The 17,655-nt window shown below is 39.3% G+C and overlaps 1 protein-coding gene across 2 annotated transcripts in view; it reads left to right on the top strand.

The window, feature by feature from the left end:
• zak (sterile alpha motif and leucine zipper containing kinase AZK) overlaps positions 1–17,655 on the top strand; it is a 29,575-nt gene that overhangs the window by 10,873 nt on the left and 1,047 nt on the right. For both annotated transcript variants that reach the window (XM_034693654.1, XM_034693653.1), the window contains 15 exons: positions 1,076–1,141; positions 1,237–1,265; positions 1,867–2,004; positions 4,334–4,420; positions 5,731–5,805; positions 5,904–6,010; positions 10,549–10,684; positions 14,290–14,334; positions 14,434–14,464; positions 14,585–14,724; positions 14,850–14,912; positions 14,998–15,087; positions 16,923–17,039; positions 17,171–17,245; positions 17,399–17,549. In XM_034693654.1, the coding sequence (XP_034549545.1) occupies positions 1,076–1,141; positions 1,237–1,265; positions 1,867–2,004; positions 4,334–4,420; positions 5,731–5,805; positions 5,904–6,010; positions 10,549–10,684; positions 14,290–14,334; positions 14,434–14,464; positions 14,585–14,724; positions 14,850–14,912; positions 14,998–15,087; positions 16,923–17,039; positions 17,171–17,245; positions 17,399–17,549 (1,350 nt within the window). The remainder of the gene's footprint in view (positions 1–1,075; positions 1,142–1,236; positions 1,266–1,866; positions 2,005–4,333; positions 4,421–5,730; positions 5,806–5,903; positions 6,011–10,548; positions 10,685–14,289; positions 14,335–14,433; positions 14,465–14,584; positions 14,725–14,849; positions 14,913–14,997; positions 15,088–16,922; positions 17,040–17,170; positions 17,246–17,398; positions 17,550–17,655) is intronic.

Genomic DNA, 17,655 nt, shown 5'->3' with positions numbered 1-17,655 from the left:
TTGAATTATGCATGTTCAGGAAAATATAAGTAAAAACCACTTTGTCCATAGGAGGCCCTAAAATCAACACAACCAAAAGATCCTCACAGGAGCTTTAAATATTACAACAACATTTGCAAATATTTAAAAGACTGAATTACAGATGTGGGAACTTATACTGTATCTGCATTTTTCCTATCAAAGCTATCGATGATGGTAGATTGTCTTTTTTTCCTACTGGATAAAAAAAATATGGGATTGAACCATTAAATGTACATATAACCTCTATTCCTAATATCAGTAGTCAAAAAAGTGAGGCCCAGAGCATTTGTTTGTAGAAATATCCGTTTCTAATTTAGAAAATACACTTTTAGCTTTAAGCTGTCACGTTAACGAGAGACGTTTGGTTGCCGTTATAACGGAACTGCATGTGACCAAGCATAATGTCAAGTTCTCTATATGTGTTTGTTCTGTTGTGTTATTTGGAATGAATTATATCATAAAATAATGCAACCCTACATTATCAATGTAAACTGTTGTAAAGTAGAGGACCTAAGATCGATCCCTGAGGAACACCTGTATTCACGTTAATGATATCAGAGCTCACATCTTTATACAAATCCTATGACAGCAGGTTTCTTAAAAAAAATCTCATCACATTATATTATGTGATACTAAAGGCCTAAAACAGATGATTAAACAACAGCACTGTGCTGGTACGTCTAAAACAAATCCATACTGAAGTGTTGCTGTCCTCATTTGCCACAATCATTACTGATGTTGAGGCTGATTGTCATGTTTTGTGTGCTTTAGTGCATACAGACAGACTATGTGTTATTTTACATCATATTTAAATAAACAAGAGTTGAGGAGTATTGATGTGGAAGTTGCTCATTAGTAAATATTATAGTTGTTTTTGCTCAAAGCAGCTCAAGGTCTCTTCAGTTCATTGCTACTTTAACAGAGTTTGGTCCCTTATGAGTACTATCAGGAAGATGTTTCATTTTTCTCTTGGAAATTAAAGCAGCTATTGGTTGAACACAAAGTTTTCCAGTGATCCTTCTCTAAAATTCTTCTCTTCTTTCTCTAACTTTAGGAATGCACTATTTACATTCAGAAGCCCCTGTGAAGGTGATCCACAGAGACTTAAAGTCCAGAAATGGTAATTGATTATATTTCTAGCATACATTTTTCACATAAAACATATGGACATGTTTGTACATAAATGTGACAAAAATAAATCTCTTTCTTTTTCAGTTGTTTTGGCATCAGACAAGGCTCTCAAGGTAAGACTTCACTATAACCATGTACAGGTTTATTATATTTTAACTGCATAGCAAGCATTATCTGATTGAGGTGCCACTGAACGGTCATCTGAAAATATCCACTTGTGTTTTCAGTTTTAGAAATGTTTGTAACAGAGGCATATGATTTAACTACAGTATATGGACACAAGAGGGCAGTGACTAACTTGGCATATGAGAAACCAGCTTTACTATGGGCTTCACAGTAGATTTAAACAGGAGATTTTACTAAATACTTCACCTTTATTAAAAAGAGAGTTAGTAAATGAAAAAATATTAAATATATCCAAGTATATTTATTTTGAAGTTTCTTCTGTTAGTATCTGATGATTTGGAAATAAACTTTATCAATTACAAAAGAAGAATAGTGAGCTACTGCAGTACCAAAAATAACAATTACAAACAAAATACCAACATTTGTAGCATTAACTAACACCAGCATCACCAAATGGGTTAAACACTTTCTTCATAAAGTTATACTGCGTCATATATATTAAATTATCACAAAGTTTGACTGAGATTTGGGTGTAAATATTTTGACTTTCTTTCACCAATAACCTCGATTTGGTTTTCATTGCTTTAGATCTGTGATTTTGGGGCGTCCAAGTTTCTGACCCACACAACACACATGTCTTTGGTTGGCACGTTTCCCTGGATGGCACCGGAGGTGATCCAGAGCCTGCCTGTGTCTGAGACCTGTGACACTTTTTCCTTCGGTGTGGTGAGTGACAAGAAGGGAAAGAAGGGAAGGCACAGTGTCATAAACATGATACAGCTTTGACATTTCAAAGTGTATAGATAATTGTAAAAAACAAAGCAATAATCTGAGTAACGCATAGTATCTGGGGCAGTTGTCTTTTTTTATTGTTGATAAGAATGGGATTAGTGCATTAATACTTATTAAGCTACATATTTTTTTAAGTGGTCCTGAGGTATCTGGAGTCTTTTGGTAGTCACATTAAATAAGAAATAAAAATAATAATACATTTTGTTTATAAAAGCGCTTTAAAAGTTTCTTCAAGACACTTTACAAGAAAATAAATTATACAATAAAAAAGCAAAGGAAAACAGTGCAAAAAAGCAAAGGAAAGCAAAGCAGCAAAACAAAACAAATAAAACAAAACAAAACGAAATCTGCCTTACATGCTCAGAGGAAGAGGACACACAATTTCAGCAAGAGACATGATTAGGAACCATGATCATGCTCACATAACACATTGATTCTCCTTTACTGACACATTAACCATACATGTCTAAAAATATCATACAGTAAAAACATCATTCATTGTAGAAGCAATGATTGAGGAAAGAAGGCTCATGTATAAAAACTTGTTATCGTGAACACTAATATAACCATGTACCACAAATATGTTGAATAACTTGTTTACAGCTGCTGGAGAATTCGGCGCACAGCAGCCACACTCAAAGACAGGGTGACAGGCCTGCAGTCAGAGAGCATGAACGTCTGCCAGTCTCTCCTGGAAGTCATTCATGGTGTTGCACTTGGTTGTCTAAATTAAAATTGACAGAAACATTTTTGTGAAGAAAGAAAAGGAGATATGAGAGAGAAAGGTTCGGTCTTTTCACCTCTTAACAGTTTGCAAATTCATGCATGAAGCTGGTGTGAATGTCTGATTGTGGTTTCAAAATGTTAGAAATAGTTTTACACAGCCTCTCTCCCAATTTGGCATCCGTAATATGTACATGGAGCGGGTTCAGAGGCTCTTTGCCCATCAGATGAACATGTTTGGTTGTTTTAAAATTAAAAAGTTACTTGTAGCTTGTTTGCTGAAACTGGAGTAGCCATAAGTCAAATTCTTAAGACAATAGCAAACAATTTTTGTTCTAAATGTGTTATCTTCTGTCTTTTTCTTCTCAAGATTTGGTCTAAAAGTCAAATCAAATCCCAAAAATGGTGCTCATTATAGCACATAAACGTTCACAGACACTGTGATAGACAACAACGCTGAGACAGAATGCATTTATGTTTTAAAAGAAAAGATTTGACAGACAACATGTTTTAAACATTGTGTAAAATTGAAGGAATATATGAAATACATTGGTAAAGAAAGGAACTACCCTGCTTAGAAAAGCAGCTGTCAGTCAACAGCACCACTGATATTTTCATTTCTGCATTCCTTTTTCTGCTTAAGTGGACAGCAGCTGTGAGTTTGACCTTTGAAGAAGCACAGCCTCTAAGAAACTGCCTGTTGCTTCCTTATTCTTGCAACTTTTGCAAAGTTTTGATGTAGAAAGACTTTGGTGGTATTTTATAAATGGAGCCATATCTTTAATTTCAACTCCTAACATAGAAGAGACAATTACTCATTTAAAGCTCCAATGAAATAACATGCATTTTCTCTGACTGTACATAAAAGATTTGAAAAGTTAGCAGACAATGTTTGTGATTGCAATGAGTGCTTTTTCTGTCGGAGGTACTGCGATATGAATTGCATTTGAAGTGTGCAGTTTTCCTCCTCAGACACTTCTCTGAGGAGCTGATTCCTGTAGTAAAATACATACATGAAATGAGAGGCAGCTGGTAAGAGCAGAAATGCAAAACTATGGTACACATGGTACAAACAGCCTTTGGGTGTCAGAAAAATGGCTCTCCTCTGCCTTTTCATGATCTAATTTCCCAAGATGGCTATACAGGTAGTTATTTTCTGACTCTGCTGAATAGCGTCTGAAAAGAGTAGAAATTATCAAGGTAGTACTGTTATTGTACTTCAGAAATCATAGCAGCTTTTAATTGTCGTTGGAAATCTAAAATGAGGCTTTTTTGTCTACTTTACATTTTGCTCTCAGCCACCTAAAAAGAGGCAAAAATATTCCTAATGTTGATTTGTATGTGAATATACATGCTACATACACACATAGAGGATACTCACCTGCTCTGCAGTGTTTATGTATTCACGCATTTGGGGAAGGCATCAGATTCATAGATGATTTTGTACATAAACAGAGCTTGATCATACATGTGTGAGTATAATTGAACAGTAATATGACCATGTTTGTTTACTGACCTTGGCTCTTGACTTCTTTGACAGGTGCTTTGGGAAATGCTCACCCGGGAGATCCCCTTCAAAGGCCTGGAGGGGTTACAGGTGGCCTGGCTGGTGGTGGAGAAAAGCGAGGTACTCTGGTGTGAAAGTACATTTGCAGTTTTTGCTCTTGGAATGAGGGAATTATCCTTTTGCAGATTAATGGACCTTTATACTGCATGCATATTTAGAGTGCATTGTGATATATGCCTTTTATTTAATGCTAGTGTTTTTATGTCTTCTATCAAAATCTCAAATTCTTGCATGATCCCTCGGTCACAGGTATGAAATTGCTTCTTTTTTTTTTTAAAAAAGACTACATTTCTATACCTGAGGAATACTTCAGTTTACTGTCTTTGGGGAGAGAGAGGTGATACTACTCTCTTGTTTGTGCAGTTAACATGAACCTACAGCCAGCAGCTTGTTAGCTTGTCCCTTTGTATAAACTGGAAATGGTGAACAGTGATGGCGAAGATGTTTACAAAGTTAATAGAACAACAAAATCAGAGGCACGGCAAGGCAAGTTTATTTATAAAGCACCATTCATACAAAGAGCAATTCAAAGTGCTTTACAGAGTTAAAACAAAAGAAAGAACAGGAGCAATCAACAAAAACATACAGCAAACACTTCAAACATTTACATTTTATATGCGGCCAGTTATGTTTGATCTACTCTCGCTCTCTCTGTGTACTTATGTAACTTAACGTACATAGTCAATAGTGTTGGGTCTTATTATTTATATAAATTAGGAGGGATTATTATAAATAATCAGCCCCCTTCACTGCTCTGAAGTCCGTAACTTGTCAAGAGTTCCCCTGGGGAGCAATTAGATGAAAACACACATCCTCATGAGTTTCAAATCTCATAATTGAGCCAAAATATGGGCTTATCGCCTCCTGTACTTAATGAAATGGCGTCACACAAACCTACATCCACCAAAGATAATGAAGTACGACAAGAGCAACAAGAAGAATCTGAGTTTCTGATGAGTGAGACGTGACGCCAACAAGTGGGCACTTACCTGGTGGTCTGTTTGTTGCTAGCAGAAAACATGCTATCAGCACTCATTGTCTGGTTGTCAAGATGTGGTTGTACAAGTGGTTGTTGTTTATAATATTAGTTTGCTGGTTGCACTGTAGTCTTTGAGTGTCCTCATTAACCCCCAAACAGAGTTGACTGAGGGAAAGAGGCAGGCTATCAATTCCTCCCCTTTTCAGTATTTATGCTAAGCTAAACTAATCCATTTATTACTGTAGCTTCATATATACAGCATGGGTATAAGTGTGGGTGGATCTTCTACTTTAGCAAGAAAATGGAGACACGTATAACTTATCTTTTTTAAATCATCAGCTTTTCACTTAACTTCAGTTTATGAACCAGCGGCTTCCTGTTTGTCTTTCAGAGGTTAACTATCCCGAGCGGCTGTCCTGCCAGCTTTGCAGAGCTCATGAGGAGCTGCTGGGCAACAGAGCCAAAAGTGAGTGATCTTCTCCGATTCATCAGTATGCAAATTACCAACAAATGTATGCTTTCCTTTGAATCTCATACACAGCGAATGTTTGCATGTTGCTTTAGGAAAGGCCAATGTTCAAGCAGATCCTCTCTACTTTGGAGTCCATGTCTAACGACAGCCAACTTCCTCAACAGTGCAACTCTTTCCTTCACAACAAGGCTGAATGGAGGTAATGAGATCAGCCCAGTAAACGTATTTATTACTGTCTTTTTCACCAATATACTGCCTCTGCCTAAGGAAATGAAACTGTTTTGGAAGAATGATGTGGAAATGTAGCTGATGGGGGCCATGAAACACAAAAAAGACTTGAGATTGTGCATATAGATCTTTAATAATTACACTGATAGCTACATAAAGGCATAAAAACCTCCAAAGAATCATCCATCTGGATATACTTCCTCTCTTTACCCATAAGGCCCTAAAAATAATCACCATCTTTTTCAAGTAGAAGTGTTTAATTGGGTTGTATGAGCAGCTGGAGGTTTGGTGATGTTCAGCACAGCCTGAGTCTCAGCTGTTACTTTATTCTCTGTCTGCCTCTCCGCGGGGCTTGTCTGTGCTCTGAGGTTTTTTCCTCAGAAGTTGTGTTGGTGGCATCATGTCCAGGCAGCCATCTGCAGGTGAAGCAGGTTGGAGCTGATCTCACTGCTGGAAAACAGAGGCTGAAAATGTTTGACACAGAAAGACACATGCAGCTCATGTGGTTGGTTGCTACGAGTCAAACTGGCGGTAAAAGAAAGTGGAGGCTTGCAGCTCTGTGTCTGTGTTATATTGTAGCTAGTTTAAGAGCGATAGCATCCATACTGTGTGCACACTGTAGGACAAAAGCCCTTTTTTACTTTGGGGGTTTTGTACAGTTTGACTTAATGAGGATGCCTTAGCCTGCTAACCTGTCCTTAGCAATGTGCCACTTCTTAGAAAAGCTGAATTTGGCTCTTTTTCTGCAGAGATGGAAATAACAAGCAATGCAAAACAAAACAAAAAAACATCTCATCCTCTCTGCAGCACTGCATAACAGCTTTTTGCACCTCTGGGTTTTTCTTTTTACTCCATTCACCAAAGCTTGCTCCCAGCTGGCTGTATATGACTGTATATGGAAACGGACTGTACAAAAGTAAAGCTGAAGCACATCTTCCCCGTTGCTGCTGACATCTTGTGCATTTACACCTTACACTAACCAACATACATCAGTGTGATGGAATTCAGCAACAAACTGGACACTGGACACAGAAGACTCAGGAGACTCTGACGGCTCACGTTGAAATAGTTTATGTAGAACTTGATCAAGGAGAAATAACATAACAGTACACAGGCAGGGGAGTGCAGTGCAATGCCAAGTCAGTTCTGTCAGACAAATACCAAGGCATGTACCTTTATTCCCCCAAAGACGACACCAAAGTTAGATAACCATATTTGGAAATAGGAATAGGAAACAAAGCAATTGGGAAGAAGACCTGAGCCCTAGTCTGGAGACAGTAAATCGGTCACAACACACAGATAAAGACAGGAGCAGGGAGAAAGACCTTGATTACTACACTGACCCTGTCTCGTCTATCCCCCAGTAGCCACAGCTGACATAGGACAAGTTACTCTGCCCCTGACACTTAGACTGAAAGAATACAAGAGATAAACATTCTTACATACATATATGTAAGACTTTATGTAAGACTATGAAAATTCCACGACAATCAGCATTAAAGAAACTCATCAAATGAATTTAACATCACAAAAACTTCCTCTGACGCGTATTTTGATTTTATAGTCATCTGTTTAAATCTAGGAAGAGGTGTGGTCTATCACCTACACTTCAGCCAATTAGTAGCGGGCACCGCAAATGTTTTAATTTCACTATTGTGGAGCTGTCATGCTGTGTGTCTTTTTGAGTATATGGCCTGCACAAAGACACAACGGTCCTTGACAGAAATGCTAACTTCAGCATGCTAACACACTTACAAAGCTGGTGGCTACCAGCTAATGTGAAGCACATTCTAATTGAGTGTGTTAGCATGCTAACAGCAGCTGGTTTTAACTGTACTGATAGGAATGTCATCAGTTTGTTTAGTAAACTAGATAATAGATATTAGTGTTGTAGTCAAGACCACATTAACCGAGACCAAGACATGTCCAAAACCAGAGTGCAGCGAGACCAAAACCAAGGGCAAGACCAAGGCAGGGCAAGACCAAGACAAGACCAAGACCATATATATCAATGAAAAATCATCATGAGAGTTAACAAAATAAAAAACTTCTGTTTATTTGATTTAAATTTGCTTTGAATAGAATTGACAGCAACAAACAAGGTTTGGTTTTGTCTTTGTTGCCTTTCTTTTGACTCCTTAAGTTTCATTTTTTCTCTTATCACAGAGAGACAGGGACACAGAGTGCATCCGTGGCGGTCTCGACTGGTCTTGATTTAAAATATGGATTCTGCCCAGTCCGAGACCGAGACAAGACCGAGTAAAATTGCTTTTGATTCCGAGACGAGACCTGAAATACCGGTCTCGAGTACTACAACACTAATAGATATAACTCTTGAAATGTTAATGTAAACACATTTGTGAACTGTCAGAAATGTTCAACTGAACAAATGTCTCAGCTAGTCTTGCAGCTATTTGTAGAAGAGAGGAGAAGCCCCTCTTTCTAAGAACAACTGCTGTAAACAAAGATACTAGCAAATGCCAGAAAGTTTGCCTGGAAGGCAGTGAAAACAGAAAAAATATTTGGGAAGTTGAGCATGACTAAAAATAGTTTGAGCTACAGGGTGGGGTAAGTTGAGGACCAGGAGGAGTCAGAATGGTCTTTCCTGCTTGTGCCACGAGTGTTTGTGAACAAAGAGTGTGAGAGTTTCTGTTGGCTGAAGCTCAGCATGGGTTTTCCCGACACACTGTGCAGCCCCACCCGCTGAGCAAAACAAACGTCCCCAGCGTGAAAAGAACATGAGACATTGTCCTGTCCTTGGCATTCAGAGCCTCAGATGCAGGCTAATCACCCTCTGACTGTACAACAACACTGGGTTGTTTACACAAAAAGTTTGATTTCTTTATTAATTTTAGTATTTGCCGCTGCTTCCTGTCCTGGCAGTCTATCGGTGGCATTTCACTATTCTTTTCACTGGGTTGTTTCCAGCATAAGGCTGGTGATATTTACTATCTTGTGCTTAAAAAATCTTCATAAAAAGGAAAAAACTGAAGAAAAGAGAGAGCTGAAATTGCGGTGTTGCTGAAAATCATTCAAACACTTAATTGTGAATGATAGTGAAGATCACAACGCTTTTATAGATGCTAAACATTTACTTTTGATTTCATTGTATCATGTAGTCAAAATGAATTGTGTCTTTGGAACAGTTATTTTACACAAGTCGGTTAGTACAGAATATTTTTACTGTATGATATTAAATCATTTATAGCATATAATATGCCTGTTAGCCGTTCAAATATTTAGAGGAATATAGCAGGAAAAATAAAAAGCTGTATTTGTCTGTGTTGAGGACAGCATTGAGCCACACAAGGCTTGTAGTTTACTGAGTTCCACTCATACAGCATCCTGCTACAAAAGTCTCTGAGCCATCAAAAGTGTGTTAATACACAGCCATAACTAATAAGAGGTCCCAGACAAATATAATCCTTTTTTTCTTTGGACATTTTTGCTAAAAACGACAGTTCCCAGCTGTCTCAGGTCATACATTTGCATATGCAACGCATTTGTGACTCCAAACATTTGCCGTCTATAGCAGGGGCGTCAAACTCAGTTCAGTTCAGGGGCCACATACAGCCCAAGTTGATCTGAAGTGGGCCTGACCAGTAAAATCATAACATAATAACCTATAAATAACGACAACTCTGATGTTTCCCTTTGTTTTAGCACAAAAAAGTAGATGTACATTCTGAAAGTGTTCATATTTAATGAACTATCTTTCTACAAAAACAGCTGTTGTATTTTTCTCCATGATGAGTCTCATAGTAGAGCCAAATATGATATTCATTAAGCACTGAAACCTGCTGCGAACACACCAAACACACAGGTTTCCTAATCACCTGGCACAGAGTGTAATGTTTACTGCAAAAGAACAGATAGATTATAATGATGAAGAAGGTAAAGTTGATTATTATTGACCCCTCAGCTCCAGCAGGAACAGTGTTGTATGCAGGGGTGTAGTGCTAGTGTTAGTAGTTAGTGGATCATCTTATAGTGCTCTAAAAAGTCTTTATGAATCTCAACCGGATTATGCAAACAGGAAGTAATCTATTTTCTCACTTTGAGAAAAAAAGTCCAGAAAAACAAGCATCGTTCAGGTGCGCTCCGTCAGCACTGACTTTATGCAACTACCAGAGGACAAATTTGAAACAGTAGTTACTTTTATTGAAAAATTGCAGTTAATGTATTCACTGTAATTTTTTCTCTCTACAAAGTCGTTCCGCGGGCCGGTTTGGAACCTCTGGCGGGCCAATGTTGGCCCACGGGCCGCATGTTTGACACCCCTGGTCTACAGGATAAAATTTATTAAGAATAACACAGCTGTTTTTTCATGTTTTCTACTACTTCTACTTCAAATGTAGAATATATTACATCATCCTTGTCCCCTATACATGTAACAAAGATTCTCATGATACTTTTTTTAGTATCTAATGTGATGATATTAGACTGATTGCTTACATTGCTGTGTTGTTGTACGCTGCGAGTTTATTGCTCTGTTTCTGTATTCATCAGGATCGAGATCGAGGCCACGCTGGATAGGCTGAAGAAGCTGGAGAGAGACCTGAGCACCAAAGAGCAGGAGCTGAAGGAGCGAGAGCGGCGTCTAAAGATGTGGGAACGCAAACTCATCGACCAGTCCAACAGCCCGGTGAGTTCCTTATTATCAACTCTCCACCTTGGTCCACCTTCACCTCTGGAACAGTCCCCATTGACTGTCAAATGGTTACAGCAGCACCTCCACCTCAGGTTTATGAGTGCACCTTTACGTAGGATTCCCCCTGATCTTCCTCTAGGGTGAAGTACAAATGGGGACACGGTGAATTGTGAAGAAGAAGTGAAGGGGAAATCCACATTAGGAGATGATTATGAGCAGCATTGTTATTGACAGTGTTACACGGTGCATGTTTCCCACAGTAGTACACTTGCATCACGATGCACAGAGTGGAGCTGCATCCCTCACTTGAGCTTATGTTGAGTTTTGTGCAACCAGCCTGTGGTCTGCAGCAATTTTGCATCATATTTTTGCGTGCAAAAGACAATAGATCGTGTTGTGGTTTCCCTTGTTTTCACTTGAGCTTGTGTGAACCAATTCCTGTGTGACTGAATGCCACAGTAGTTTATAGTATGGATATCTTGGGAACTGCCACTCAGCAGCACACAGGTTCTATTGTCTGACTTTTAATAATAAACCAAACCTTGAATCAAGAGCACTAAAATCATTTCCTGTGTTTTCAGTCTGTCCGGCCCTACCCTTCCTTTATTACTCTGTTCTGTTTACGGCCCTTTAAAAACTACTTTCCTAAATCAAATCCTAAATTGAGGATTAAAATGATCCTGTTTCCTCACTGATCATGTTGTGGTTTCAAACTGAGTTACTTACTTCCTTTTCCTTCTTTTTTTCTGTTCTTTTCTATGTTTGTGTCCCCCTCTGTCTCTGCCTCTCAGCTCTTCTTACCTGTGGCTAAAAAGATAAGTGCTAAGTCGTTTTATCAATCAAAGACGGAGGAGTCAAACAGTTCACAGATGTCCTGTCAGATCACAGCCTCCAGTAATGAGGAGGTGAATCTGCAGTCGGCGATGGTGATGAAGGGCTTTGATGACGTGTTTTCCTTGGACTTTGGCCTTCCTGTACTGCACTCTGGCATGCAGGTCAACATGCAGGCCCGGCAGAACTCCTCCACAGTGTCGAGCTGTGTCAGAGAAGGACACAAAATCAACATGACTCTGGGGAAAGGATGCTTTGCTTGGTCTGAAGACAGTGAATAAAGCTCTGCGATGTTCTGCTTTACTTCAGCTGTCAAATAGTGTAATCTTACATCATGCATTAATGGTGCAGTGGAAGCACCTAATCCTAATGAACTGCTTGTTAAGTCATATTAAATGTTTTAATTCAATTATTTTACTTTATCCCTGAAAAAAACACATACTTGCACACCATTTCCTCGACTTTGTTCAAGTTGTATTCATGATTTGCCTTCAGAAATAGCTCAAAGAAACATTTTATAGATTATATTTGTAACCCTCCTCCACCTATGGAGGACCTATTATGGATGTCATTTACTGTATGCCTAATGTACTGGATGTATAGTGCCATGCTGTGAGGAAAGAGCCACGTGAGCTAGTTGCTTAGAGAAGGCCAGGCTTTTATGATGAAGTGACATTTTGCTGACATTAAGATTGGCCAATTTGTTCTGGATGTGGTGGAGTGCAGTTGTTGAGACGCAGTCTCTTACCAGGATGAGAAAGTACATGTTTTTTTCCTCTTACTGACCCGAGTTCAAAACAGCAGGAGAGGGACTTTTTCTGTGTGATTGTCAGCTTTATTCTCTCATTTCACTTTTTACTTTTCAAGACAGGCTTCTTTCCAAGGCCCAAAAGATTACAAGAAATTCAGAATGATTCAAATTCAAACAATGACAGTCTGAAAAAAAAGTCACTGTACTACTTAGGAAGTCTCTGTTTTAATAGAATCATCCATGCAGTATCAAACCAAACAGTCAAACTAAATATAGCCTCCAGACTTGCACTGTACAGTAGAGAAACGGTATTAGCATCAGTGTTCAGTTTGGTATTATGCTTCATCTCAAGAAAGGACATGCTTCCTTGAGCAGAGCCCATTAAATGTCCCCCTCTCTTGTTACCATCAGTCAGCCTCATGAGGACGTCATCCTCTGTGTTGCTCTGTTGTTGCTTGTTAGCTCCCTGCTGTGAGCTAATATTCCTCCAGCATCACTTCCACAACTAGACCGACATCCTCAGTCATATGGTTCAGGGGATTTCTTAAATGTATTCAAAGGCTGCCTGTGCTCCTGTGACATCAATCCCTGCTTATACCGACATAAGCATAACAATTAACAAAGAAAAAACACTAGTTAGGCATTTCATTAAGCTTTTATTAGAATGATCCCACCAGCAGCTTCTTTATGTGACTTATTTGCCTGCATCCCTCCCTGTTGTGTCAATAAATCTATTTCTTTCAACTGTCTGCTGATCAGTCTGTCAGATTGAATTTATTTTTATGAAAGGATGATGGAAGGACAATGTTGATCAGAATTGCATTGTGTTAGTGAAACTTCTTGGGGGGATGAAAGACTTACTATAGAGAAAAATGAGACATTTTTGTTAAGGTTGTAAAATGTAACACTTTTTTTTTTTTGAGTTATATTTTGGGGCATCCTATTGGTTAGGACAGCTGAAGAGAGACAGGAAATGTCGGGGGTAAAGAGTGAGGGAAGATGTTTAAGGCTGGGACCATTTCTGCGACTGCTGCGATGAAGACTGAAGCCCCTGTACATGGGGCGCCTAAACCACTAGATCAACAGCGCCCCGTAACGGCTGTTTTTGTTGAGCTGTGTCCTCTGATGTTAAGTTCTTGTAACTTTGTAACTCTCTGTACTTGTGGTCTGGTTTCCCATAATCCATTGAGGCTCCATGGAGATAGAATACAGTAAACTAAACTCAACTCAGTCTTTTATTCTCCAACACAAACATCTGTGGCCTCATTTTGATGTTTGAGACATCTAGGTTTGTGTCTTTGTCACTGGGATCATAATGAAAGAAGCACTGCAGCACATTTTTGTAATACAGTTTGCAGCTTGAGAAGTGCTGCAAGTCACTCCAATGAGACTTTGGCAGAGGCAGACTGTTTCTGAATCTGTTTACTTCCGAGCGGCAGCACTGGAGGAGGCGGAAAAAACGCTGCAGGGCTGAGCGTCTTTATGAGGCGGCAGGCTGCACTGAAATATATGGCAGCGACTGTCTATTGAGCCCAGCACTCAGTTCATAATCTGAGCTGTTATCAGATGTCGTGGGAAGAAGACAGTGAATGGGGATTACTCATTCATTTAGTCATCTTTCCTCCAATTTTCCGTTGCATTATTTCTGTCATTACACACCAGCCTCATGAGCACAATGATGAAATCTTTATTTTGGCTGGCGAGTTTCTGCCTGATTACATTTAATGAGCAATAAATGATTTATCATTCAAATAGATCACGTTAGATCAGTCACATGGACATTTCAGTTTGATATAGACCATTAGAGGCGAGTCGTCTCAATCCTGCAGCACAATAACCTGAAAAGTAATGGCTTCCAAAATATGGAAAACATGGCTATTTTCCATTTTAATAACATTTATTTAAGTCTTTGGATTTTAACTTTGAGATATGTCTCTCATAAATACACACATTATTTTTACTATCTGTATCCATCCGTATTCTACACTCATATTTCCATTTTTATGTTTTTATGCAGTTGCTGCCCACTCTTGACATCTATACATGGACAGAGGGGCATGTGGTGAGTATCCTCATATTTACCTTATTGCTATAGTTTTAATTTTCATATCAGTAAAAATCCATCACTGTTAAATTAATTTATCACTTTTTCTCTCTTTAGTATTTCTGGATGCAGCAAGTGTTTGGCGCAGGTTTGTTCCTCAGTTTCTGATTTGTTGCCCTTTAATTTTAAATCATATTTCAGAGGCCTCACGCTTTTGATAATTTTTGATCAACTGTTAAAAAACTGAGTATGTACGTGTTTCTCACAGGGGAAGGTATATGTGGCATGCACCTCTACGCTGACTTGTTTAAGGAAAATCACATCACCGGAAAGAGATTGTTACTGCTCACAGAAAACGACATGCGGGAACTGGGGGTTAAGTCCAAAGGCCATGTCATGCACCTCAAGGCAAGGCAGAGTTAACCATTGATTAACACGTGTCTGTTGCTGTTCATTCTTGCATCATTTACAGGTGAAGATCTGTGCTTTTGATATTCGTAACGACAGTTAATCTTGCATTTTCTCTTTGGCAGGCTGAAATCGAAAAGCTTACCCATGACTACCTTGGGTTTGTCCACTTCCCTCCACTGTTGAAGGTAAGTTTCCTCTTTATCCTCATGAGGATTTTTTTCTTTGTGATTTCTCTGTATCTAATTGGACATGTGCCTCATTTATCCTCAGGATGAGCTGGAAAAGGAGGTGGAGAGGGTGAAAACTGTAAATCTGGAGCTGGTGTTTGGGTACCACTGGAAACCAGGAACTGGTAAATCTGTAAGTTTGTAATAAAAACACACACACACATAGGACAATCCAACATGACTGTTTAAAATTCAGAGTTCAAAAAAATGTTGCCATCTTAAATAAGTTTGGTAATAATTGTAACCTCCTGCACAGAATCATGTTTTTGCCATGATTGAATCATCCTCCTTGTGCTGAGGCTGTTTGTTCTGAGGATTCATGATGACGGCTGTTAAACTGATCATTGAAGGCATCACTAGACATGTATAAAACCAGACAAATAAACATTTCATTCTCAGCCATGTAGCACATCCACATCGAACTTGCTTGCAGCCCTTTGTTAGGGTCTCAAACTGTGGAGAAAGGGTGGCTCTTCACTTGCTGTTTGAATTTAATCAAAAATAGCCCATTTAGCCAGAAGTCATTTTCTTTTTAAAAGGCAAACGTTATTTAATCTTTCAGCTGTTCATTGTCCCATCATAAATAGTCCTCTTTCAGTGTGTTCGGCAGGGCTGAAACGAGCCCGCTAATTGCCTCCCATTTCTTCTGACATGTGGTGGTTTAGTGGGTAGAAAACACAGCAGGGAGAAGGAAACAGGAGGCTGAGAAAATGAGAGCTAATTATTTTCCCCTGCCTGGTGTCAGGTTCCGTGTCAGCCTTGTTTTTACAAACTGGAAGGTTTTTTTGCACTAAATAAAACAAACCCGCACTGCATTTTTTTTCCTTCGCCCCTCTTTGCTGGCGATGTCATGGAAGCAGCTGCACTTCTCAAAGACAAAATGAGGGCCTGCGATTGTGCGGCCACCATCTGACAGCCACTGAGGGTCCCCTACTAATGAGGATATCACCGTGCAGCCAAGTGAAAGGTGCTGAATTATGTATGAGTTGTCATTAGACGCACTCGGGTCCTAGGCATCATTACCAGACATTGTTTCTGCTGGAGTGATTAGACTAGCACGGACCTGGGAGCCCCGGTGCGACCGTCCAGCGCCGAAAACCAGGCCGGCGCGGGGGCCACTGGTGTGTTTCTGAGCCAGAGGCTTGCTGAAGCTTCCCCTTTGAGCCGTTTCCAGCCCCCGGGGACGATGCAGGAGAGGGAGAGGGCTCCTCAGACGAGTGTGTTAGTGCCACTCTTCTGATGTCTTTCTCTGTGATCACTACACAATGGATTGGCCTGGGCCATGAACCCCGGGTGGTTAAGCAATGACCTGTGGTTTTTGTGGACAGCGTTTGGGGATTGGCAGAATCATTACTGCTTCGTCAGCATTCAGTATGCAGGAGAAGAGGGCTGGGGAATGGTTCAGATTTGTGGCTCATAGTGAGGATTTGATGTGTCCTGCATGCAGCAAGTCAGGAGGAAAAACCTTTACCCCTTGTCACTTAAATGTGACCATATTCCTGGTGCAACAAATTACTCCTAGATCCCAGATAATAGAAAGTAAGATGTAACTACAAAGAAATATTAAAATTGCTGCCCTCACTTTTTATTCTCTGTATATCAATTTCACAAATTCAAATATTAAAGAGCTAATTTCTATTCAGAGCTTCAGAACCTTTTTACCTGCTGTAGGTATTGTTTTTAGATTTAAGTATCATCATTTTTATTTTCTTTCATACCTTTAGCTATCTGTAATATATTTCTTATTATGTTATTTCTATCCTCCCAAACAATATGAGGCTTTGTAGCCAAAGTCCTGCCACTACCATCAAACTACCTCTAGGTTGTGCTGTTGGTTTATATACAAGTGCATCCAAGTTCTCCACACTGAACTAAAACTTTTCCTCACAATCCTGTGTTGTGTCAGAGTGTACCAGACCAAGCCGTCACTGTCCCATCATTTGTTTTTTTTTTTATTGTTATGTCAAGGACTGCAAATGGAAAATGTACGTGGAGCTTGATGGAGATGATGTTGCAGTAACCTACATCAAAGATGTCGTCTTCAATGCCAACCGCCAGGATGTGGAAATCCTGCGGATGACGAAGGTGTAGATCGAAAACACATTTCTTCAACACAAATGATTTTTACTGTGTGATTCTGATCCAAATGACTCATTTTATTTAAATAAGGTTCGTATTATGTTACCATATTCTGTTTTTCTGTCATTGCATCGCAGCCTCCTTTTGTGATGGATAAATGGATCGTTGGAATGTCACAGAACCAGAGAGTAGACTACACAGTTAATTATGAGGTGAGTCATTGCAGCAGCTATTTCTAAGCCATTTCAGAAGAGAATTTGAAGTGCATGTAAGGCGATCACAAACCTGGGCAACTAGCATTAATGTTTTTTCTAAATATCTGAAAACTCTTCTTCTGCTTTGATTTGGATTCTTTGATTCTTCAGAATGATGTCAAGTCACCAAAGACAACCAGACACAGCTCTTCAATAACGTGGAGTTTCGTAGGTGGACAAGATGAAATCAAGACTGTGGAGATGGTCATCGAAACAGCACCGACTGATGACGACTATGACACCAGAGCCAAGAATTGTTGTGGTACATTATTTTATAGTTTTGTTGCCTTAGTTGACTGGAAAAGTGCCAGAAATTTCAATGTAAATATATTCAATTAAGGTGTACTTAACACAGCATGTGCTTTTGT

Source organism: Notolabrus celidotus, chromosome 10 (assembly GCF_009762535.1).
Source record: "Notolabrus celidotus isolate fNotCel1 chromosome 10, fNotCel1.pri, whole genome shotgun sequence".
Taxonomy (NCBI): domain Eukaryota; kingdom Metazoa; phylum Chordata; class Actinopteri; order Labriformes; family Labridae; genus Notolabrus; species Notolabrus celidotus.
This window is presented reverse-complemented; position numbering and strand designations above follow the sequence as displayed.